At 49.3% G+C, this 25290-nt stretch overlaps 1 protein-coding gene across 5 annotated transcripts in view; it reads left to right on the forward strand.

Annotated features, from left to right (window-relative positions):
- LOC116950918 (uncharacterized) overlaps positions 1–25290 on the forward strand; it is a 44622-nt gene that overhangs the window by 14176 nt on the left and 5156 nt on the right. The window contains exons 1-10 of one of the 5 annotated variants that reach the window (XM_076073349.1): positions 248–385; positions 584–1476; positions 8421–8469; positions 9778–9947; positions 18862–19087; positions 19550–19829; positions 20784–20870; positions 21361–21484; positions 22248–22445; positions 24155–24258. In XM_076073349.1, coding sequence (XP_075929464.1) covers positions 8453–8469; positions 9778–9947; positions 18862–19087; positions 19550–19829; positions 20784–20870; positions 21361–21484; positions 22248–22445; positions 24155–24258 — 1206 coding nt within the window. In that variant the 5' untranslated portion in view covers positions 248–385; positions 584–1476; positions 8421–8452. Of the gene's footprint in view, positions 1–247; positions 386–583; positions 1477–7088; positions 8470–9777; positions 9948–18861; positions 19088–19549; positions 19830–20783; positions 20871–21360; positions 21485–22247; positions 22446–24154; positions 24259–25290 lie in introns of those variants that run through there. The other 4 variants (XM_076073350.1, XM_076073351.1, XM_076073352.1 and 1 more) reach the window with 4 other exon arrangements.

Genomic DNA, 25290 nt, shown 5'->3' on the forward strand with positions numbered 1-25290 from the left:
CTCTCCCCTCCTTCCTGGCTTGTCACGCGTTACACGCACAGATCCAACGCGCTCGAACGCATCTCTTTAAAATAAAAAAATAAAAACCCACGTTGCCGTCTCGAGACTTGCCGGAAACTTCTGCTCACATTCACGCATTCACCCAGTACTTCTCGCCAGAAATGTATTCTCATTGGACTGTGTCAAGGACGACAAACGCCGCCTCCACACACACACAAAGAAAATTTAAAAAAACACGCGCGCGTGCTCTCAGGCTGGGAATTCCCCGTGAGCCCCCTTTCTTCTTGGCTGTCTGGTTTTAGTGAAACACTCCTCGCAAGCGAGCCACGCTGATGCAATACCTTTCATTTCACGGGAAATCATCTCTCACGGACATCTAGGCGAGGTATTTCGCGTGCTACGGGCGACCACTGCGTGAAATGCCTGTCGCGAGGTATTTCGCGTGCTACGGGCGACGGCGACCACTGCGTGAAATGCCTGTCGCGTTCACGTTGTTTTTCATCGCTGGCATTCCTTCTCTGCACTCGCATTCCGTTGATGTTGTGATTGTAAGTGCGCACGTGTGTGTGTGTTGTGTGTATAGGGGGACTCAAATCGAGATACAGGGGAGCTGTCGGTGGAAGCGGTCAGCGTGCTGAGCTGTGAACTCGGCGAACCCCTGAGTTCGATTCCCACTCAGGGCCACCAACACCAGTGGCGTTTATCTGAACCGTTCGTGGGTCCCTCCCCTAGGTTGACTCGGCCCCAAATGAGTACTTGGTGCGGTGTGTAAACATCGCCACTCGTGAGATCGTGATGCTGGCCACCCACTCCCTCGTGTGCCGTGTACCGGCCTGCATAGGTGCTCGCTGACAGCACTTGCACCAACAGTCTTGTTATAGGCTATATTGGGAATCTTTGTGTTTGTGTCAAATGCGTTGAACATTTCATCGTCTGATCAGACTGTTAGTTTTGTAGTTTATTTCACTTGGGGAGTGTTTTTTTTTAATATATAGCGGGATATAGGTTTAGTTTGTTTTAACACGTAGGCTTTCGCGACCAATATCATCCACAATACGGTTCGTTGTACATGTTATATTATAAAATAGGTCAGTGCCCCGTGTTTAAGTAATTAACATCGTGATGTTGATGTGGTAAAAATTCCCCATTCCCAAAGAGGGAGGCGGTGGGCTAATATCTGCAGAAGCACCAGGTTTCACTTCCTATAAAGTTGTACTGTCCTTATTTTATCCATCATCTAAGGACGATCATCTTCCGATTGCACGCCAAGCGTTTATTACGAACTAGCTGTACTACCCGGCTTCGCCCGGGACTTGGATCCACCACGCCCGGCCGCCTTTGTCTCCCCAGTGGCGATGTTCACACACCACAGCAGTTACTCGTTTGATGCTGAGTCGACCTAGGGGAGGCCCAGGAACGGTTGAAATAATCGTCACCGGTGGTGGGCGTGAGCGGGAATCGAACTCGGGACGCCGGGTTCGTAGCGCAGCTTGCACACACACAAACACACACAGACACACAGACAGCGCGCTAACCACTACACTACAATGCGTTACGCTTCCACATGCGCGGGTCACGTGACAGATTTGACGTCACAGCTCACTTGCTGTGAAAAATTATTAAGCATTTTTGATTTAAAGCTTTCGTGACTGCAGTGATTCATATTCTTGGTTCTTTCGGTAAAGTCACGTTGAAGGGAAACAATAAAATAATATAATATATAACAATAAAATTCTCACGACGTTTCGACTGCAACACAAGCAGTCATCATCAGGTGTGAAAACCAACGGCAAGAAACATTTGAAAGAAGTGGTGGTTTGTATTTATTTTTAAACGTTAACACCACGGAGAGCGATTTGGCAGTTATTCAGATGGACGAGTCCATCTATGTTCGGAAAAGAGGGGGGAGACGAAACATAATGGATGTGGTCTGAAAGCCACCGTAAGCGTGAACAATCAATTAAGGCCCGAAATGGTTTATCAAATCCTTCCAATGATTGCTAAGCCAGAATCCATCTTCTCGGTTGAAATTGTCTCTGTGTTTGTATATGTGGATAACCTCATGAACGAATCTCTCATGGTAGCCAGATGGCTTGCAAAGAACCTCTGTCTTGGAGAAGTCAATGTCATGTGAGCCTACTGAATTATAACAGTGATCTGCCACGGCCGAGGTGTTGGTCCTACCTTGTTTAAGGTCTGCTTTGTGTTCACGAATGCGGTCCGAGACATGTCGTTTGGTTTCTCCAATGTCACTACTACCACAGAGGCAACTTAGTTTGTAGACACCAGGGTACTGTGTCCGGAATCACATCTTTTACAGACGGAACCAGATCACGGATTTTATGTAATGTGTTGAAACGGACCTGGATCTTGTGTTTATTCAAGATTTTGGAGATCTTTTTTGTGATCCCCGCAATGTAGGGTAAAGTGATGGTTTTAAAAGGCTCCTCAAGAGGGTCCTTCTTCATGGTTTGAGTGATAGCTTTGCAGATTGTATAGTCGGAGTAACCATTAGCCTTAAGAGCTTGGTGTACGTGCTTGAGTTCACTGCCTATGTGTTCCTGATCGAATATGCATTGGGCTCTATGGTGCAGAGTCTTGATGAGATAATTCTTCTGTGATAGATGGTGGTGGGAATCTGGTTTCAGATAAGCATCCGTATGGGTAGCTTTCCTGTAGACAGAGTGGCTCATTGAACCATCAGGTCTCTTTTTTATTAGGACATCCAAAAAAAAGCTTGCCATCTTTTTCGACTTCCATGGTAAATCTGATGGCTGGGTGTATGGAATTGATGTGATCGAAGAATTGGTCTAGAGCAGGCCGGCCATGTGGCCAGATGACAAAAGTGTCATCCACGTACCTCTTCCATAAGGTTGGGCGCAGAGTGGCAGTCTGGATGGCGTCAGTCTCAAATTTATCCATGAAAATGTTGGCTATAACCGGAGATAGGGGGGAGCCCATTGGGGTGCCCTCAGTTTGTTTGTAGAAAGTTCCATTCCAAGTGAAGTATGTATTGGTTAAGCAGTGTCTCACCAGGGGGGGTACCTCAGTGTTTAGTCCTTGATGAACAAAGTCTTCAATGATTGCGATGGTGTCAGGTACAGGAACTTTGATGAATAAGGAAACTACATCAAAATTGACAAGCAGGTCGTCTGGGGACAGGGAAATACCCTTGATTGTCGATACCAGGTGAGTAGAATTTTGTACCGCAGAAGTGGTTTTTCCAGGGAAAGGCCGTAGGATTTCAGACAGAAAACGAGCCAGTTTGTAGGTGGGGGAGTTGATAGTAGAGACGATGGGACGAAGGGGTGTATCTACTTTATGTATTTTTGTAAGCCGTATAATCTTGGTGGCCTGGCAGCAGAAGGTTTCAACGAAAACTGTTTAGTTTGACCAATTAATGCGGTTGAATCAGAAATTATTTTGTTGGTTTGTGTGACGAGGCTGTTGGTGGGATCTCTTTTTATTTTTGTATAGCTGCCATCGTCGAGTAATTCTTTAATTTTGTTGTTTTATATTTTATCCATGATGACAGTAGCATTGCCCTTGTCGGCTGAGAGGATTACAATGTCATCCCTATGTTTTAATTTATATAATTCAAAACGCTCATCTTTGCTGAATTATATAAATTAAAAAAGAGGGATGATATTGTAATCCTCTCAGCCGACAAGGGCAATGCTACTGTCATCATGGATAAAATAGAACGTTTAAAAATAAATACAAACCGCCACTTCTTTCAAATGTTCTTGCCGTTGGTTTTCACACCTGATGATGACTGCTTGTGTTGCAGTCGAAACGTCGTGAGAATTTTATTGTTTTATATATATTTTATTATTTTATTGTTTCCCATCAACGTGACTTTACCGAAAGAACCAAGAATATTATAAGCATTATTGAGCTCCCCCCCCCCAAAAAAAAAAACAACACAAAAGTGTATTTTAATAATTTTTGCATGGTGTACAGTCTGGAAAGTACCCACATGGCAAATTTCAAGTTTGTTGCATGTCGGGACGTACGATAAACATTTTGAACAGACACACATATTCACAACTTTGCCTTTTATATATATGGGGGATAACGTGCAGCCCTTTGCCAGTCCACTGTTGGTCGATGGCCTTCTCCACACCCTGTCAGTCATAACGTAATCAAGGCTGCTCAGTGAAGGGACTGTGTTTTAAAACACATCCGGCTCATTGTCAGTCGGTTTCACTACCTGTATTGCTATGTGCCAAGGGCGATTTTTAGATCACAAGATGATGATGCATGATCACCGCATCGGACGCGGGATATTTTTTTTTTCCGCGTGTGTCGACTTACGTTTCAAAAGTTCACCCACTTGGTGCCGTGTCATTTATCGACTGCTGGTTTAACACGTATGTCAAATGAATGGCGCTTTAAATGTTCGCACAGTTTTATGTATTTTTTATTGTGAAACTAATTATGTTTCTAAATTGGAATTACAATGAGGTGACACGTTTCTGGCCCAATTGTTATAGTGACAAAAGAGCCATTTTGCTGCATGTATAATGGCAGAAAGAGACAATTATTGCAAATGTGTGTTAACAACAAATGGACATTTAATGTTAACGACAAAGACAGAAAGAGGAACACATGGATTAGAGAACATACGCAGGTTAAAAACGGAATGTTGACTATTAAGAAAGGTCAGGATGGGTCACAAGAAGGGACGATTGGTGGGAGACTGGCAGCCAATGGAAGGAACGGAATTGATGATGGGTCACGTGAAAGTTTATACGTCCACTGTTACCTTCAGGATCTTCAGAGTTTTGAGACGGCCTGGTGTGTATGTATGTTGTACTCGTTCCGCATCATACGTAGCCAACCGCGCTCGTCGTAAGTGCAAGCCAACCTGGTAAGCGAGGCCTGTATCCAGCATTGCATTTCTCATGGCTGATGACGAACATTCTATGCATGTCCGAGTCATTATTTTTTAACAGAGAGGATACTCGGAATTGCTTGGGCACCCCGTGTGCCAGAGTTATGATGAGGTGTGCACAAAAAGGGGTCCCTTACCCACCTGAATTTATCCATACCCTCATGCATTGCCGTACATTAAATAATTGAGGCGTTCCAGGGAAGCTACATTGTTTGTACATCTTGTCAGGCCACATGTACAAAGGTCAGCAGTATCTTTACAACTCTTTAAAATTCACAACAGTCCCATAGCATCCGGGGCGGGGGGTGGTTAGTACCATCTTCTTGGTTCTTTCGGTAAAGTCACGTAGAATGAGAATAAAATAATAAAATAAAATAAGACAATAAAATTCTCACGACGTTACGGCCACAACACAAGTGGCCTTCTTCAGGTGAAGAGACAGGTCTGTACGGAAGACAGAGCTCCAACATTCGAGCTCGAACATTCGAGCTCTGTCTTCCGTACAGACCTGTCTCTTCACCTGAAGAAGGCCACTTGTGTTGTGGCCGAAACGTCGTGAGAATTTTATTGTCTTGTTTTATTTTATTATTTTCTTCTCCTCATTCTACGTGACTTTACAGAAAGAACCAAGAAGGTGAATCCTTGCAGTCACGAAAGCTTTAAATCGAAACCTTAAGACCAGTGTTGCGTATTGTATGCGACACTGAGATTTAGAGCAGAATTATTATTCTTGATGCTGGTTTAACGTTGACTGCGTTACGCGACAAGGGCGATTGACAACCCCGTTTGGTGGCACCATAAATCTGAAAAGGCGTGTGCTGATATTTAGAGACAGCAATGGCCAGTGGTGCAGTGAAGGGGACATTTCTGATAAGTTAATTTGAGGCTGCACTTCGATTCACTGGAGTGCAAAATCATCCTCTCATATAGAATACGTACACCACCAAAAATGCATGTTTTGTATGGATATTTGCAAGGTTCCCTGAGAACAGATACGATCGCAACAGAGACAATTGATTTGCAATTTGTTGTCAATTATCCAAAACTGCTGTCAATTTGGTTCCGTTAGGCTTTCAACATTCAATATGAATTCTTCCCACGTATGTATATGTGTGTTAAACAGGATGTATGATCTCATTTACAGCCCAGCTACCTAAAGGGTTTTTTTTCATTCAACGGTTTTACTTAACTTGACTCCTGTGTCGTGGTCAAATCTTGTAATCAAAAGTTAGTCTCCTTCCTGTTGTCCAATGAATTCCAAATTTTGCACACGTACTCAGATCCGGTGACAATGCATGCCTGTATTAAAGTCCGCATCAATTAAGCAATTAATTGACTCTTTTAAAGCAATTCACATTTTGTATGTACGGCTTATTAATTAAATATTTATTTATGTAGGTAAAAAACGCCGCGGTCCCTAAACTCTGAAATTGCCTCGTTCAAAAAGCAGGTGCCACGTGTCTCTTGTAAGCAATATGTCGTCCATTTCCCGTTGTCCCATCGAGTTATTTACTTTTTAGTGCACTTTAATATAAAACCGTTGTTTAAAAAAAACTTTTTAAAGGAGTTTATTTTTATTCCTGCCAAGAAGTGTAAATGTATCACACCGACAAGTTCCGTTTTGGCTGAACAACTGAATGAGTAAGCCTTTTTGTCCAATCTTGTTCTCAGTTTTACGGCATCAACGTTCCAACATCTGGTAATGGGCCACGAAACCAAGTGGTGGTGGCAGTGAAATCCAAACCTGTCAAACTCTTATCAGTGCCTACCATATTACAGACCAATCCAGACCTTATTGGTCACCCCGTGCATTTATAAATCGCAACGTGCATCCTACAAAGTCCTATCGCAGGGGAGAGACAAAAATAAACAAATAATTCTTTGCACATATTCAAACGGCTGTACGCCGTATGGACCTGAAAACTCAATTTACCTGTACAAGAATACAGGTAAATCGTATAGGTTGACAGGTAGAGAATATTAAACCATCTCAAGTAATCTAATTTATATTTCTAGAGCGCCTTCACTCAAGGCGCTTGACATAGCTTACACAAGAGTGGCAAGTTAATTATTTAGATTGCAGGGCCGTGCAAGGATTGAGGAATGGGTGGCAGCGATAGAGGTTACATAGGGGTCACGAAATCAGAATGGGTAGGGGAGGGACGGGAAAGAGTGCAGGGGTGAGGGGAGGAAGAGGATGGGAAATAGAGCAGAGGTAAGCTTTAAGACAAATAGGAGGAGGTTAAGGGGACTTCTTAATGTACAATGGCCGTATTTTTACATCATGGAAAATAAACGTATTTCAATAGATTAGATTGACATTATTTACCCAGGAAAGCCTCACTTAGCCTTAAGACACCTTTTCACGAGACTCCTGCTAAACTTTCGCAGTGAGGGCTTGACGAACGTAATTGTAAAATTTGGCAGCAATGCTGGAAGAACACGGATCTTCTCTTTTTCGATTAACGTTACAGGATTGGACCTTTAATGTCCACTTTGAAAACAGATGGCGTATATTATGATGAATACATCCACAATATTTATCAGGGCTACCATGGGGCTTGAACCGTAAACTTCTGCAGCACATGCCAAACGCATTGGCGTTTGAGTTTGGCACGCCCTCTGTAGAATGAGTTTAAGACCATTAATTCCCTGAAACATCACAAATTATGACCCCACCTTACAGTGGTATATATATATTTTTTAAAATGTCAGTCAAAAACTTGCACTACAATTACTCTATCCCATGTAATAAGCACAATTGGGTCTCTTGGCAGATACCATTCCATCTTTGCATGTGAAAAAATGTTCGGGAGCAAAATGCCAATGTTGAGGTCTGCTTGCCACGACGAGAGGGCTTCAGGAGAGCATTTGTGCTGTTTTGTTTTCCCTCCGTTGAAGCAGTGCAGATGACAGTGGTTTGCTACACGATCCATTGTTTGGGTTGCATGACCACAATCGCACTGTGGTTCGTCTTTGTCTGTGGGTCTCTGTGTACCTGTATAGATCTCTAGGAATCTCTGTGGATCTCTCTCTCTCTATGAATCTCTATGTAGCTCTGTGTCTATATGTATCTCGACGTATTGGAATGTGTCTCTGGGTTTACTATGTGGTCCATAGTTTTAATTGCATGGTCTCAATCGCACAACTGTGGCTTGTCTTTATGTATCTCTATGTATCCCTGTGATTCTGTATCTCTCCGGGTCTCTATGAATCTCTATGAGTCTCTGTTTGTATCTATGGGTTTACCATATGGTCCATAGTTTGGGTCGCAATGCCACAATCACACTACGGTGTGTACTGTGCCTTGTCTTTAATATATCTCTTCATGTTCTTCTGAAGCTCTATGCCGGGTTCAATTCTTCATCGCTAGGGGGCACGTGCGGCTGATCTTGTGTTTGTGAGCCACTGTATGCGATGCACTGTATGCATATGAACTAAAAGAAACTTCCCTTAAAAACCAAGTGGGGTTTTTTTTTTACAACAATAACAAGAAATGTAACCGCCTCCATTCTCTCCGTAGAAGAGAAGCTGGCAAGGCGAAGCTCTGGAACGATGGCGACTGTGGTTTTGTAAGAGTATTTCGCACACGGACACTTTATCACACCGATGTTGCGTAGGATAAGGAAATCGAAGCAGCTCCTGCGTTTGAACGCAGACACACACACATTCCTATTCACTAGCCATTTCACAAAATGCCCTCTAAGCGTCGCTTAAACGTGCACAGCACCGTCTATAAAGCCATGTCAGTAACTTTTCCAGGTTTTTTTAAAAAAATTCTCTCACTACTGTTCTGGTAATCACATCGCTCGCAGCTTCTTGTCGTGAAGTCTAACTTCACAGTGCCAGCTGGTTTTTCTCTCTCTCTAAGATTTTGAGACAGGGGCTGTTCGTGCTACTGCACAGCCTGTCTGGTCTGGCAGAGACCAGGCAGGCTGTGTCTCTCCATGATTTCCTCGTGGTAGAGAGATTGAGAGAGTTGGTGTGGGGGGCGTATGTGAAGGGTTAATAAAGGGGGAGGTGATTGAGATGGGGAGAGGGAGGGAGACATTGGTGAGTTGGTGGCTGGCAAAACAAAATCGCCCGTTGATGCTGGATGTAATTAATTACCGTCGAAACGCGTACCGTGTCGGTCAATACGGCTTTACCCGTGTCCTTATACAGGGAAATTGAGTTTTTAGGTCCATACAGCCGTATCAATACGGGCAAAAAAAAAACACCCCAATGCGTTTGTCTATTTGTGTTCATGCCTTGTGATGGGACTTTGTAGGAAGTGCACGGGGTGACCAACAAGGTCTGAGTTGGTCCGGAATAAGATAGGCACTGATAAGGAGTTGGCAGGTGTGGAAACGTCACAGAAACTTACATTGTGAATGTTGTGGATTTACTTTCCCAACACACCGGTGGGCTGGAGTAGGAACCAATTGGCACGTTTTGTGTACGTGACAAAAAAAACCGGACTTAATTAGATCTGTTGGGCGGTGAAGGGTTTAACGAAAGGTTTATACTCAACGCGATCTAACCCCCAACAAACATACACACCTTTGTTACGAATACAATTATTCGCGAAAGCCTAGCACGTGTCAAACCGAGTGACTTGAGTTTTTCTAGAGGAATGTGCTTGCAATGTGTGGTGGTGGTGTGGCTCTGGAGGAGTCTCGTGAAGGACGCAGAGGAGCGATGCTCACAACAACGAGCGGAAGCGCCGGGTGGCTAAAGCACAGCAAGTTGGCACAGCTGGTGCACCGGCCAGTCATCTCAGCCTCAGCCAACCCATCGTGGCACCTGGGTCTGCCCCGTGACCTCCTGCCAGCGAGCGTTCGACACCGCCGATTGGTGGCGAATGCCGGTTGTTGGTGTGGCTCGTCTGTCGCGAGCAGGGATGCGGTTGGCATCACGTTGCAGCTGGAGGACGTGGACCGCGACCTGGCTGGGTCCCTGGCACAGCTGCAGGGGGCCCACGAGGCAGTGAGGGCATCGGTGGAGAATGCCCGGGCCAAGGTCCGTCGCGTCATCGAGGGAATCCGAAACGCCGAAAAGGAGGCGGCAGGTGCGGAGCTTATGATTTCAATAGCAATGCAAATGATAATGAGAGTAGGTTTTCCCCTTTTTTCTGGCAACAAAACAGGTGTTAAGATTTCGATTTAAAGCTTTCGTGACTGCAATGATTTATCTTCTTTGGTTGTTTCGGTAAAGTCACGTAGAATGAGAATAAAATAATGAAATAAAATAATAATAAATATTAAACAAATGTTGCTACTTTATTTTATTATTTAATTCCCATTCTACGTGACTTTACCGAAAGAACCAAAGAAGGTGTTAAGATGTTAAAACACCAAACTGAAACCTTTTACAAGGAATCATGTCTGCATTAACCGCAATACTTGTGGCCAGAATGCAAACAAAAAACATACTCTGATAATATATGTGTAGTGGGTTCCAGGACACGGAGACGGCAGAATAGAAGCAGCACTATTTATTTAAACCTTAACAAGGGTTACACTAGAAGGGGTAGCGGCCCCTCCACCCGTATAACTCAGGAACACACCCCAGGCTCTCTGGCCTAAGCTCTAGGCTCCCAGTTCCTCCTGGTAGGGCTCTAAGGGAGGCTATCAGATCCGGCCCTGGTTAGGCACAGATCTCGGCACCCCGCCGACCAGACCGGCCCTTAGAAGGACTCTGACTCTGGGGCTCTGGGGCCGCACCACTGGCTTGCTGTGCCGGCCCTGAAAAGGGCAGCGGTCACAGGAGTTCCAGGGTCTCACCTAGCTGGCCTTCTTTCTTCACTGGTTGCTTCAGCCTCGGGCCCCACACTCTGCCCCGAGCTCCCTGGCTCCCCGCACTTTATACCCACTGGAGCCTTAGCGGACGTTGTTGTAGCCACCAAGGTGTGGGTGAACCACACCTTCCCGTGTCATGTGTTTATTCCCCATAGCACCCCTACATCACCCCCTCCCGTGTAACCCGCAGCCGTCCCGGCTGCAACAATACTCGAACAATAAACACAACAAACCCCCACCCGTGCGTGCCTCATAAGAACGAACACCCCAATAAATAACCCAACCCACCTATACAAAATTACACTATATACACATATACATTGTACCCGCCCCCCCCATCAACGCAGCAAGAAAACTTAACAGTGAACAACAAGAGTAACAAGAACCATTTTTACAACAAGCGGCGCATTTTGGCGCGAGTCCGATTTGCGGGTCCATCGTAGGGGGAGGGTCCGGTCGGCCCGGCAGTGGGCACCGGCTGTGCAGGTGCACCGTCTTCCGTCACCCCGGAAGGGCAAACTCCGTCCCCACCGGGTGGCGCAGGCGCGCTGGAAGCCGTCATTCTTGAGGCGCCTGAAGGTGGAACAGTTAGCGAAGCATCAAGGGCAGGTGACGAAGACGCCGTCCGGGAGTCAGCGGAGACATCACATGCTCGGCCTGTGTAATGTGGTGGAGGGACGCGCGGCGCCACAAACGGCTTCAGACGCGAGGGGTGTACGTACCAGCGGCGTTTCCCCCACTGGATACGAACGCACTGCGGCCGCATAACCTTCACAATAACCACAGGGCCCCTCCAAGGCCGCAACAATTTCGCCGAGGTCGCCAACGGCACCTGAGGGCAGTGCAGCCAGGCTTGATCGCCTGGCTTCCACGCATGTGTGCGTGATTGGCGCGATCGCAACCTCTCGTTGGCCTTCTGCCGAGAGGAAGAGTTTTGGGCCGCTGCCTCCCGCGCCTCGGTCAACCTCAGGATATTAAATTTAACGTGGTCGGCCAATTTCGATTTTCTGCTGGTTTCCGAGACGCGGAGCTGATTCGCAATTGGTGGGTCAACGTCGCGACCGTACATCAAAAAGAACGGCGAGAAGCCGGTTGCCGCGTGAGGAGCCATTCTATAGGCGGCCAAAACCCCCGGAATGTGAAGGTCCCAATCGGTCTGGGAGTCACACACCTGGTGACACAACATAGATGTGAGCGTCCTATGCAGCCGCTCCACCATGCCATCGGTTTGTGGGTGATAGGGGGATGTGCGAATCTTTTTCGTACCAAGAAGCGCACACACCTCGTGCAGAAGGACGCCAGAGAAGTTCTTCCCTTGGTCAGTCAGCAGCCGTTCGGGAGCACCCTTGTCGAGGACATAGCCCTGGACAAAGGCCTCGGCAACGGCTGCTGCTGACTGGTTAGCAAGAGGCCATGCCATAGGCCATCGGGTGAAATATTCCACGCCAACCAGCAGGTACTTGTTACCCCTAGGGGTCGCAGGGAAGGGCCCCAATATATCGAGTGCGACGAGTTCGTTAACCCGAGAGACCGTGATAGATTGTAGCGGTGGGCAGGCGCCTTTCGCTGGTGGTTTTCGTTGGGCGCACTGAGTGCATGCACCCAGGAGGTCATCCACATCCCTTGCCATACCCGGCCAGAAGAAATCCAGCTGGAGCACGGCAAGGGTCTTGTGGGTCCCCAGGTGCAAAAGTCGCTCGTGTGCGGCCCAAACGGCCTTACCCCGCAAAGCGGATGGCACCACAAGCCTGTGACGGCAGGCCCTCCCATCCCAATGCATTAGGAGCCCCTGGAGCAGCCCATATGAATCAATCCCCGCGACCCCCCGCACGGAACCCCCTGCGCGACGACGCAACGCGAGGAGGGATGCGTCCTCCATCTGGAGGCGCCCCCATTCAGCAACGGACAACCCCAGCAAGGAGTCCGCACCTCCCTCCCCGACAGGACCCTCAGGCAAGGGGTCCTCAGTGGCAGCAGCGAGAACCGGGATATCTAAGGGGGGGCTATCCTCTGGCGGCTTACAACGCCCCGATCCCCTGAGACAAGCGCAATCTGAGGCGGGCGGCAGGCGAGACAGCGCATCCGCATTAGTGTGCCGAGCACCCTTCCGATATGTGGTCGTGAAATCATAATCCTGAAGGATTTCGAGCCATCGGGACAATTGCCCCGAAGGCTGTGTCACCCGCAAGGCATATTGTAATGCCGCATGGTCCGTACGGACAGTGAAATGCCGACCGTACAGGTATGGGCGATACTGTTGCATAAAAAATACAATAGCCAAGAGTTCCCGACGCGTGACGCAGTATCTCTGTTCCGCCGGAGACAAAACCCTACTGCCATAAGCCACGACGCGTTCCACACCACAGATCACCTGTGAGAGCACACCCCCAATGCCCGTATTGCTGGCGTCTGTATCGAGCAGGAAGGGTTCCGAAAAATCGGGGTAGCTCAATGGAGGGGCCCGCACGAGAGCGTCGCGAAGGGAACAAAAAGCGACCTCCTCCTCCTGGCCCCAGTGAAATTTCACTCCCTTCGCCGTCAGAGCGTGTAAGGGCTTAGCAATGGTCGCGAAATCCGCGACGAACCGCCGGTAATAAGACGCAAATCCAATGAAACTCCTGACCTCAGCCACCGAGGTGGGGGTTGGCCAGGAGTTGACACACTGCGTCTTTGCGGGATCGGTGGATATGCCCGAGCGGCTGACGATGTGCCCCAAATAGCGTACGGATTCCCGTAGCAGGTGGCACTTTTGCGGCTTAAATTTCAAATTCGCAGCACGCATTTTGAGGAACACGGCGCGCAAGCGCAAAAGGTGTTCGTCAAATGTCTTGCTGAACACGATGACGTCATCCAGATAGATCAAACAGACGTTCCACTGTAAGCCAGCCAAAACCAGTTCCATAAGGCGCTGAAATGTCGCCGGAGCGGAGTGTAATCCCATAGGTAACCGGTTAAATTGGAATAGGCCGTGTGGTGTGCGAAACGCAGTCTTTGGCTTGGACTCATCATCCAATGGGAGTTGCCAAAATCCGGATAACAAGTCCAACGTAGAAAAAAAACGTGCGCCAGCCAGAGCATCCAGAGATTCGTCCATCCGGGGAAGTGGATACGCGTCGGCCACGGAGATCTTATTAAGGCGGCGAAAATCCACACAGAATCGCAAGGACCCATCGTGCTTTTTGACAAGCACTATGGGTGCTCCCCATGGACTGGTGGAAGGGGCTATAATGTCTGCAGCCAGCATGTCATCCACTGCCAATTTGACATGATCTTTTTCGGCCGGACTTAACCGAAAAGGATTCTGGCGTACCGGGGCATTGTCACCCGTGTCAATGTGGTGACGCAACAATTTCGTGCACCCAATGTCATATTTGTGTTTACTAAAAACATCGGAAAATTCCGTCAGAAGGGTGCGTAGGCCGGCACGCTGGGAGTCGGACAGATCACTCGTGCCCGAACATAGTGTGTCCATCCAACTATCGTCCCCCTCAGAATGCGGTTGAGCCAGAGGATCGGTCCCCACATTACCCATAACCGTGTCTACCACGGGGACCGGTGTCGCGTGCGCGAGCACAGTTCCCTGAGGAACGACGGCCGTCTGTACGCCAACGTTAAGGACGAGGATAAACGGGTCATCGCTCCCCTTAACGAGCGTTTGAGCGGCCACCAGATCCAGCCCGTTTTCCCCAGCCCTCGAGGGCCCTAACAGAATTCCCTGGTCCAGAACACCGGGCACGAAAGGCCGACGCAAGCGAAGGGGCACGAGCATTTGCGCCCCGGGAGGTACACGCACCGTCCGAGTGACGAACGCTTGTATCGACGCGCACGCTGCCCTTGAGGTGACAGGGGAAGGCAGGAATGTTACCCGTCGGCCCGAGGGAAGCTCGATGCAACCCTGATCAATTAGAATTTTAATCGGCATTTTGCCCAAAAAGTCCGTCCCCAACAAGCACGGAACCGCCAGCGAGGACGAGACTAATATCGGCCCGGAGAGTTTGATATCGCCAATGCAAATTTGTGCTCGAATTTGGCCTATGATACCCAGCGAACCCCCGTTCGCTGCGTAACATGGAACGGTGACTGGGAGCAAGGGGCGGCTTTGAACGGGAAGAATATTATAAATCAAGTCTGACACAATGGTCGCCGAAGCTCCCGTATCGACGAGGATACGCACCTCGACCCCGTCAATGTGACCCGCGACCACGGACGAGCCTGCCGACGCAGCAACAATGCGGTGGGCCAATTCCGTCCACTGCCCCGGCCCGAGCACCCTCTCGACCCCGCCGCCACCCAACAAACCAATGGGCGTACCCCGAGGCCCGTACACCGAAACGCGCGAGGTGGGGACAGGTGTGTGCACAGGCCGAGCATGTGGGGTGCCGCGACTTGCCGGGTTGCGATGCGGAGGCCTGTAGGCTGGAGCGCCGTCCGACCGTCCCGGCTGTCGTTGACGAGGCGCCCGGCATTCCGCAGCCACGTGGCCCTTGCGGCCACAGTTGTAGCACGTGATGAGCGCCTTGGGGTGCTCCTGGCGATCCGGTGTGGTCCGAGCCGGCCTCCCTCCGGATCTCCACTCCACCGGGCGACCCGCCGCGAAGACCTCCTCGGAGGGGGGGATGGTCGGCGTCCCAGCGCACACCGCAGCTGCGCCCTTGGGGACGAGAGGCGATCGACGCTGCACTATCAGGTGCGCGTGGATGTGTCTTGCTGCCCGCAAGGAGCACATGTCCGCGTCGTCCTCTGCGACGATGACGATCTGTAGCTCCTGGGCCAACGCCAGGAGCTTCTCCGTCACCATCGCGTCCACCCCTTCGCCGTCCATCCGCGGGAAAGCCGCTTTTGCGAGGGCCAGGAGAGCCGTGCGATACGCCAGCGGTGGCTCCTTCTGGCCCCTGCACCGCTCGTGGAAGAGTTTGCGGCAGTCCGACGATGGCCCGTAGACTATGGTGAGGACCTGGAGCGCCGACTGTAGCGTAGATCGCGTTGATCTGGGAGCTGTGATGAGCGTAGCAAGGGCGTCATCGTCCAGCATGGCCGGTAGCGCACTCAACGCCTCGTTGTCCGTCCAGCCGGCCATCTCTTGATGAGCGAGAAAGCGGCGTTGAAAGGCCCCCCAGTCGCCGCCGTCTGAAACGAACTCCTTCAACACCGGCAGGCGTTGTTGAAACGATGGCTTCGTCTCTGAGAGGTGCCGCGCGCCATTTCCGGCCTCTCCACCGGTGTCTGAGGGGCTGAGGACACCCATCGGCGGTCGCGCAGGTGATGACGATGCGCCCGCCGATTGGTCCTGACAGCGGGCGTCCGTTGGTGATGACGTCACCACCGCTGATTGGCCCACAGCGTCCACGTGGCGCTGCGACCCTCCAATCGCCGTGGCGGACACTGTCATGGCGGCAAATCCGAAATCTGGTGGCTGTGTTTCGGCGGGAATGGCCGTTGAACGGCGTTCGTCTCTCTGCCGCCTTTGCGCCCGCAGCCCCGCGCGGTTGATTTCCTCCAGCGTGGAAGCCGCGGCATACAGCAGCTCAGCCAGTCGAGAGTGAGCCGCCTGCAACCCGTCCTCCATCGGCGGCCACTCCTCCAGCGGCGGCTGCTGTTGGGGCGTCTGGGACATCCCAGGATCGTCGGCCGCGGCCTCTGGCGCAATCCCAGGCGAGCCGTCCTCCTCCTGGGGTTCCTGTGATCGGTTTGTACTCCTTGTGTCCATTTTAAGACCACTTCTGACACCAGTTGTAGTGGGTTCCAGGACACGGAGACGGCAGAATAGAAGCAGCACTATTTATTTAAACCTTAACAAGGGTTACACTAGAAGGGGTAGCGGCCCCTCCACCTGTATAACTCAGGAACACACCCCAGGCTCTCTGGCCTAAGCTCTAGGCTCCCAGTTCCTCCTGGTAGGGCTCTAAGGGAGGCTATCAGATCCGGCCCTGGTTAGGCACAGATCTCGGCACCCCGCCGACCAGACCGGCCCTTAGAAGGACTCTGACTCTGGGGCTCTGGGGCCGCACCACTGGCTTGCTGTGCCGGCCCTGAAAAGGGCAGCGGTCACAGGAGTTCCAGGGTCTCACCTAGCTGGCCTTCTTTCTTCACTGGTTGCTTCAGCCTCGGGCCCCACACTCTGCCCCGAGCTCCCTGGCTCCCCGCACTTTATACCCACTGGAGCCTTAGCGGACGTTGTTGTAGCCACCAAGGTGTGGGTGAACCACACCTTCCCGTGTCATGTGTTTATTCCCCATAGCACCCCTACATATGCATTGTCTTTGAAACTGATTGGTCCACACCAGAGACAGCTTTTATTCGAGCCTAGTCTCAACAGTGTTAGACCAGAGGATGCCAAAAGGCGTTGTCTGGTCTAACACCTTTGACTTTGAAACTGATTGGTGTGGACCAATCAGTTTCAAAGACAATGCATATATTATCAGAGTATGTTTTTTGTTTGCATTCTGGCCACAAGTATTCTGGCCACAAGTATTCTGGTTAATGCAGACATGATTCCTTTTAAAAGGTTTCAGTTTGGTGTTTTAACATCTTAATACAGCTGTTTTGTTGCCGGAAAAAAGGGGAAAACCTATTCTCATATTTTGGTACTGGCAAAGGAGGTCCCATGATACAAATGATAATGTTAATACTTGTACTTATGTTGTGCCCATAACGTAACAAAACGTCTCAGAGTGCAGCTTATTATTAGCCTTGGGGACCCTCAAATGGCAGCTTGTTGCTGAGATTAACTCCACCGTGGACGCCACGGTGGCGAGATGTTAACTACCTCGCCTGGTATACAGGAGGTTGCGGTTTCGATCCCGACCCTGACGCCCACTGTATATTTTGAGTTTGAATGTTCTCCCCTTGGTCGCGTGGATTTTCCTCCAGGCCCTCCGGGTTTTCCCTCCACATTTATAAACATATGTTTCGAGTTTTTGCTATACATTTCCACATGATAAGCCACTTCGTTGGGCTATTTGTGGCCAGGTCGCTTCTTAGTGGGCCTTACCTGGTAAAATAAAATAAAAGTTTAATACTTTAGTTTAACACGTAGGGATTTGCGACCAATATCATTTATAGAGGTTTTTGGGATAAATCGCGTAAATATAAATGTGTTGGTAAACCCGTCACCACTCGACACAGCCAATTAGTAAGGTTTGTCACGTAAACAAACCATGGCAGTTCGTTACGAGTTCAGCACACCAGTGTGTTGGAGAGTAAACCCACAACATTTACAATTGGAGTGCGATGTTTCGCCAGTAATTACAACGAGCATCATCAGTTCACCTAACATTTCCTTTGCCATTCATCGATCGCACGGAAAAGGTGGATTGCAGGTGGTGCTGACCTAGCACCACTGAGATCCTGCGGCGGAATCTGGGCAGCCGCCTGCGATCAAACCACGTTCTCAAGTTAAACGAGTTGGTGGCGGTCTCAGGCTGGTCATCTCTGACTCCATAAAATATCCCCATCTAAAATATGGGGTTTCACTTAATTCAGCCTACTCCAGCTCTAATGTGTGGTATTTTGGTTTGACACGCAAAGAACACTGTTTGCAGGGCATGTATCAAGTGTACCCCTATTAAGTTTACATCCAGGCGTTATTGCCACCACAGTTTCGCGGAATGAATGCAAACTTTCATATCAGCCACAATAACGGAAACGTTAAAACTCCCGCAAGGCCTTAAACAAGTCCTCACTTCCACAGCCAAACAGGCGGAGGTTAAAGTGAGGGGGGATGGGTATTGTGCACCGCTGTGCATCCTGGGTTAGAATTTTACAACAACAAAACAAATGTTGGGTGGAACATTGGTGAGTCGGTCTGCGCTATGAGCCCAGCTACACTGGAGTTTTGATTCCTGGCCATGGCTGCTAACGTCTGTGGCAATATCCGAACCGGTTCTACATTCCCCCCCCCCCCTTCACCAACCCACACTGATCAGAGTGGTGAAGTATGGTCAGGAAACCCCCATGACCGACATGGCGTGGGGCAGACCTTCATCCATTGGTGGCTTCAGAATGGCTGAAATGGATGGAATAAAATGTTACATCGTATCTAATGTTTATTAGATGCACTAGAATACCATTACTCAGTACATAATGCACATTAAATGCCACCAAACACTATTATGTCGTATCTATTACATCTGTGCACACCGCCACCTTTTTCACATCACTTTAAACCACGGCGAATGGGCGTAGAGGCGAGCGGGCGGCCAGCTTTTGACGAGGGCGACCCTACGGAGGCCAGGTCGCTCAAGGAGAGGCTCTATGACCTGGAGACGCTGAACCCCGACACCTGGCAGGAGCTCGGCACCGGTTATTTCGGCACGGTGTACCGAGCCTTCGTGCAGGGCACCGAGGTGGCGATCAAGGTGCTCACTGAGGACAAGGAGCAGGCCATCTTGAAGGAGTACTGCCAGCTGAGGTGAGCGGGACACACCGGCAGCGACAGCCAGAAAAGGGTCAAACCTATTCTTGATTTTTCATCATTTTGGGTACTTGCCAAAAAAAGTCACCATAGATAATGACAGCAACGGCCACCGTTCGCCACGAAGCGATGCTGAAGTTCGGCACGGCCCTGGCGCAGGGCCAGGTGCTGTTTGAGGCCATGTGATGTGTCGATGGCTCACTGGTAGGAGGTCACGCGCAGAGGTGGTGGGCAGATGTACCATCATGGGGTGTAGGCAGTAATTTTACCTGCAGGTAGACGTGTAATGTAATGTACAGCCATGCAATGTAATGTATCGCCCTGTAAGAATCTACTGCTGAATGAAGGTCCCTTCCATGTGCCGGTCCTGGGGATCATTGACCAATAGCGCTCGTGCAGGGAGACGCTTTGACTTGCCTGTTAAGCTCACACCGCGCGCGACCTCGTCTCGCACGACAGAGAGCTACGCCACGACAACATCGTGGCAATCCGAGACCTGGGACAGCTGAAGGAGGGCTGCATCCCCCGCCTGGGCTTGCTTAAGCCGTTCAGGTTCCTGATGATGGAGCATGTGGGCGTGAACCTGGCGACGTACGTGGCACGGCAGGAGGAGCGCTCGCCGCGGCTGCCACGTTCACGCACCTGGGACATCATGCGCCAGGTGGTCAGCGCCCTCAACTACCTGCACACGCTCGCCGATCCCATCGCCCACTGCGACCTCAAGCCCGACAACATCCTGGTGAGGCCCCATTGCATGCTCCTACTGCTGTGGATGTGTATGTGTGTATGTATGTTGAACTTCTTTCGCACCGTACATAGCCAACCGTGCTAATCGGAGGTGCGGGGGAAGGACACCAAACTAAACACAAAAAGCAGTTCTAAATAAATGAGTTTTCAATCTAGACGATTTAAAAGTGCATAGCTCCAGCGGCTTCCTAATATGGGAAGGAAGAGCGTTCCAGACGGCCGCAGAAGTGCATATAAACGCACGCGATATGGTGGCCAGCCAAAATCTGCTGCGAGGATGACTGGGGTTCACGTGATGGTTTATGCACCTTGATGAGATCAGCAAGGTATCGTGGTTCATTTGTGGCAAGCACTTTGTATGCAATGAGTGTGACCTTATAAAACTCGAGATATTATAAAGGTCGCACTCATGTTGGGCGCTGACATGGCTGAGAGGTTCTGAATTCGAGCCCCACAGCCGCCCTGGTTAATACTGCCATTGCCAAGAGGCTCTTGCAACGACAGTAGTGACTATGTGTACTCAAATTAGAAGCAGTGTTTTAAGGTGAAAATAAATCCCCTCTAGTAGCTGATTAGTGCAACTAAGATGCTTGCAGTGATAGATAAATATCGTTTGTGTGCTGTGTTTGAAAGTGGTAGCCCACTTGTAGCCATTGGCCATATACGATATGAAGCCTGGCCCCCAAGCCGCAGGTTCCGCACCCCACTCGTGGCAATTACCGTACCAACTTGCCAAAGATAATGATAGGCTTTAGATAAGGACTTGCAATGATTCATCACTTATATAGAACTTTCATTTAAAAGCACTTTAAATCTGTTGCGAGTGACATTTGCCATAATATTTCCCGATTGTATTGTGGCTTTTGAGTGTTTGCTGCCATCGCCGCAGCATGAGTGTCGGGCTAGGTGCCCTATCTTCTGGCCCTCCGTCTCATCCCACCCTCAGATCGACGAGCACGTGCTGGACCTGCGGGTGAAGTTGGTGGACTTTGGGATCTCAAGAAAGCGAGGAAACCTGTCTGAGCTTCAGGAGGTCGAGAGTTCTGTCATCTCCACATCCCTGGACAGGAATTCCCATCGAACAAGCAGTCCAGTCTGTGTCTGGGAATCACACATCCCACAGCCCTCTGATCTTCTTAAGGGAACATGGCACTAATCACCATAAACAACACATTCCAACCATCCTCTATCCACCGATGGATGAAGGAAACCACGTCAGTCATGGGGATTTTTGTTGTTTGCCTTAATTGACCACGTTGGTCAGTGTGGGGGGAGCGAAGTGGTGGTCAGGAGGGCATGACTGCTTCAGATATTACTCACCACTCACGTCAGCCGTTGCCCAGGGAATTGAACTCGCGCAACCACTCCACCCCCATGGCCTCTATATGTCGCCTCTTTTTTATTTGTCCCAGATCTATTGTCGCAGAAAATATGTATCCCTCCTGGGCTCTCTCTCGCGTGGCTCGTCGCAGGTGTGAATGAATGAATGAACAAGTGGCGTGTGTGTCGTTGTTCCCCTGCAGTTCACGCGCTGGTCAGCCCCCGAGCTCGTCGGCAAAGATATCGCGAGCGATGCTGACCCCATGATGCCGTACATCAAGGGGGACATCTGGACCGTGGGGCTGCTCATTTACTTCATGCAAACAGGTTCAGTGTCTGGCTTTACCAAGGGGAGGCAGTCTGTGGTGAATGCAATGCTTATTTAGTGCTACATAGTGATTTATATATGAAACTAAACTGAAAACGAAACTTTTTATTTTATTTTACTAGGTATAGCCCACTGAGCGATATAGCTCTTTTTTTCAGGAGTGACCTGGCCATCACAAATGATCGCCCAATGAGAAGTGGCTTATCTTGTGGAAATTTACAGCAGCCAAATGCTCTAAACGTATGTTTATTGTAAATGTGGAGGGAAAAACCGGAGGAGCCGCAGAAAAATCCCCGTGACCACAGGGAGAACATGCAAACTCCAAATATACAGGCGTCAGGGTCTGGATCGAACCCGCAACCTCCTGTATACCAGGCGAGGTAATTAACATCTTGCCACCGCGGCACCTTAATTGTTGATATACAATCATCAATCGGCCTTAATCAATCCACTGCTGGTTGAAGGCCTCACTGAGCCGCAGTCACTTCTCATGATCTTGGAACAATGCGGTCGTGTGGCTACAGTTCTCTGCGGTGAGTACAATGTCTTTAAAAACAACGGCGCTACGCCTCTTTAAATAAAATTAACGCCGAACCGCCTGCGCGCGTTCCGAGATTCAGCGGTGAACGGGACACCCACCCTGCAACTTGCCGACGTCTCGGAACGGAAAAGGGTTAATACAGGGAAAGGCGCTACAGACATACTGCCGTAGGGAAAGGTGAAGGAGAAGAACGATGCCGATGCGGTCGCACTCCGTTTCAGGCCTGGAGCCGTACGGGAGCCGGACGGACAACGCGGTCAAAGAGGAAGCAATCGAGGTTGCCCAAGCGCTGTACCAGGCGCTGCTCCAGTCCCCCGAGCTGCCCGACGATGTCCTGCTGCAGATCCAGATGCAGTGCCTGCAGCCGGAGGGGAAGCCTCGGCCTACGGCCAGGCAGCTCCTCGACACCTTCTTCAAAGGTGCTCGATTAGGCAACGCCAATGCACTCTTCTCAAGGAGGCGATGTGCCTCTGAAATGACAACGCTGGCGTCGGGTCAATGTACTGAGAAATTAGCCCTAGGATCTGGGCTTTTATGCGCCCGAGTTGTTTCAGGAAGGCGTGCTTTGGTGCGTGTTTGTATGATAACAGGCGAGCAGTATTGCAGCGGTTCGCGCGCTGCGCTACGAACCCGGCGACCCGAGTTCGATTCCTGCTCGTGGCCACCACCGGTGACGATTATCTTGAACCGGTCCTGGGCCTCCCATAGGTCGACTCAGCCTCAAATGAGTACCTGGTGCGGTGTGTAAACATCGCCACTGTGGAGACAAAGGCGGTCGGGTGTGGTTCTGACCACCCACCCCCTCATGTGCCGTGCCGGCCTTCATTTTCGCTCGCTAACAGTACTTGCCCCAAAAGTCTGTTAAGGTTTTAATGCGCATCTTTGTCTTTTTGTACGTATTAATATATTTGCGTGTTTGTCTTTGTTCACGTGTTTGCATTACCGTTTGTGTTTGTATGTACGTGTACATGTGTGTTTCTATGCACGTGTACATGTGTGTTTCTATGTACGTGTACATGTGTGTTTGTATGTACGTGTACATGTGTGTTTCTATGTACGTGTACATGTGTGTTTGTATGTACGTGTACATGTGTGTTTGTATGTACGTGTACATGTGTGTTTGTATGTACGTGTACATGTGTGTTTATATGCACGTGTACATGTGTGTTTCTATGTACGTGTACATGTGTGTTTGTATGTACGTGTACATGTGTGTTTCTATGCACGTGTACATGTGTGTTTCTATGTACGTGTACATGTGTGTTTGTATGTACGTGTGTTTGTATGTACGTGTACATGTGTGTTTGTACGTGTACGTGTGTTTCCATGCACGTGTACATGTGTGTTTGTATGTACGTGTACATGTGTGTTTATATGTACGTGTACATGTGTGTATGTGCGTGTGCATTTGTATGTACGTGTGTGTTTGTATGTACGTGTGTGTATCTATGTACGTGTGTGTTTGTATGTACGTGTACGTGTGTGTTTGTATGTACGTGTGTGTTTGTATGTACGTGTACGTGTGTGTTTGTATGTACGTGTGTGTTTGTATGTACGTGTACGTGTGTGTTTGTATGTACGTGTGTGTTTGTATGTACGTGTATGTGTGTGTTTGTATGTACGTGTACGTGTGTGTTTGTATGTACGTGTACGTGTGTGTTTGTATGTACGTGTGTGTTTGTATGTACGTGTACGTGTGTGTTTGTATGTACGTGTGTGTTTGTATGTACGTGTACGTGTGTGTTTGTATGTACGTGTGTGTTTGTATGTACGTGTGTGTTTGTATGTACGTGTATGTGTGTGTTTGTATGTACGTGTACGTGTGTGTTTGTATGTACGTGTACGTGTGTGTTTGTATGTACGTGTACGTGTGTGTTTGTATGTACGTGTACGTGTGTGTTTGTATGTACGTGCCCCTTTGAGGTGTACTCAGCAACGAGTACCTCATACAGTAGAATGTAAACTTCCGCACCTGGGAATAAGAGTGTGACCAAGCGTCGTTTTAGGCTTACACCACCGCCTCTTATATGCCGGGCGAGCCTTGACAGGCGCTTGCTTTACAACGCCCTTGTCTTGCCAGGGACACGTCCGAATGCCACTCTCTTTGTGTTTCTGTGCTAATCCTCAGACGGAAGGAATCCTTACCTCAGCGAGGAAAAGAAGGCCGACTTTTTCACGTTCGGCTTCCTCAGAGACACCAAGATCTTCGTGGCCGATTCCGTCATTGGCAACGTGAGCCTGTTAGCTGCGTCGTGTCCACGAGTTTTTGGAGCTTCTAAAATTAATGTGGTGCATGTCCAGTGCCATGAATGTTCCGTTTCGTCTGTTAAAATGTCTTAAATCCCTCACGCCTCTCTATGTATGTTGAATTTCTTCCGCACCGTATGTAGCAAACCGTGCTAATCAGAGGTGCCGATGAAGGACAACAAACTAAACACAAGAAAACAGTTCTATAGAAATTAGTTTTCAATATACAGTAAAACCTTGGATTGCGAGCATAATTCGTTCCGGAAACGTGTTTGTAATCCAAAGCACTCGTATATCAGTTGTGATCACGTGACGCTCGGCAGACAAAGCGTATACGTGCTACTCGTATTGCAAGGCCCTCGCTCGTTCATCAAATTAAGATTTATTTAAAATGTTTGCTCGTCTTGCAAAACACTCGCAGACCAAGTTACTCGCAATCCAAGGTTTTACTGTAGATTTTAATTGCATTGCTCCAGTGGCTTCCTAAAATCTGAAGGAAGAGCATTCCAGATGGCTGCAGAAGGGCACCTGAAAGCGCGCGATGCAGTGACCACCTTTGTTCCACAGCTACCCAGAAGCCACTGCGAAAATGACCGGAGTTCGTGTCATGGCGATGGTTTGTGCGCCTTGACGAGATCGACAAGCGAACTCTTTTGTTTTTTTTCGGTAAAGTCACGTAGGTAAAAAATTAAATGGGAAAAAAAAAACAACAAAATGAAATCACGACGTTTCGGAGGCAACACAAGCTTCCGTCTTCAGGTGGAAACCGTCACAGCAAAATTACTGCACCAACTGAAGAGAGCTCTAAGAGACACGACCTTATATACTGGCTAAGGGGGGAGGAGCCAGGATGGGCCGTGGGGAGGGGGGGTATAAGCTGGTGAGGTAATGCCTGGAGCTGCAGCTGAGGCTTTGTGATGTAGATGGCGGAAGTAGATAAAGCAAGCTAGGATTAAGCCGCCTTTTGTTATGCTGCCGGGTGGGTAAAATTCCAAAGCAGGCAAACAGCGTGTGAAA

Source organism: Petromyzon marinus, chromosome 41 (genome assembly GCF_048934315.1).
Source record: "Petromyzon marinus isolate PM22_M1 ecotype Great Lakes invasive population chromosome 41, UKy_Petmar_22M1.pri1.0, whole genome shotgun sequence".
Classification (NCBI taxonomy): domain Eukaryota; kingdom Metazoa; phylum Chordata; class Hyperoartia; order Petromyzontiformes; family Petromyzontidae; genus Petromyzon; species Petromyzon marinus.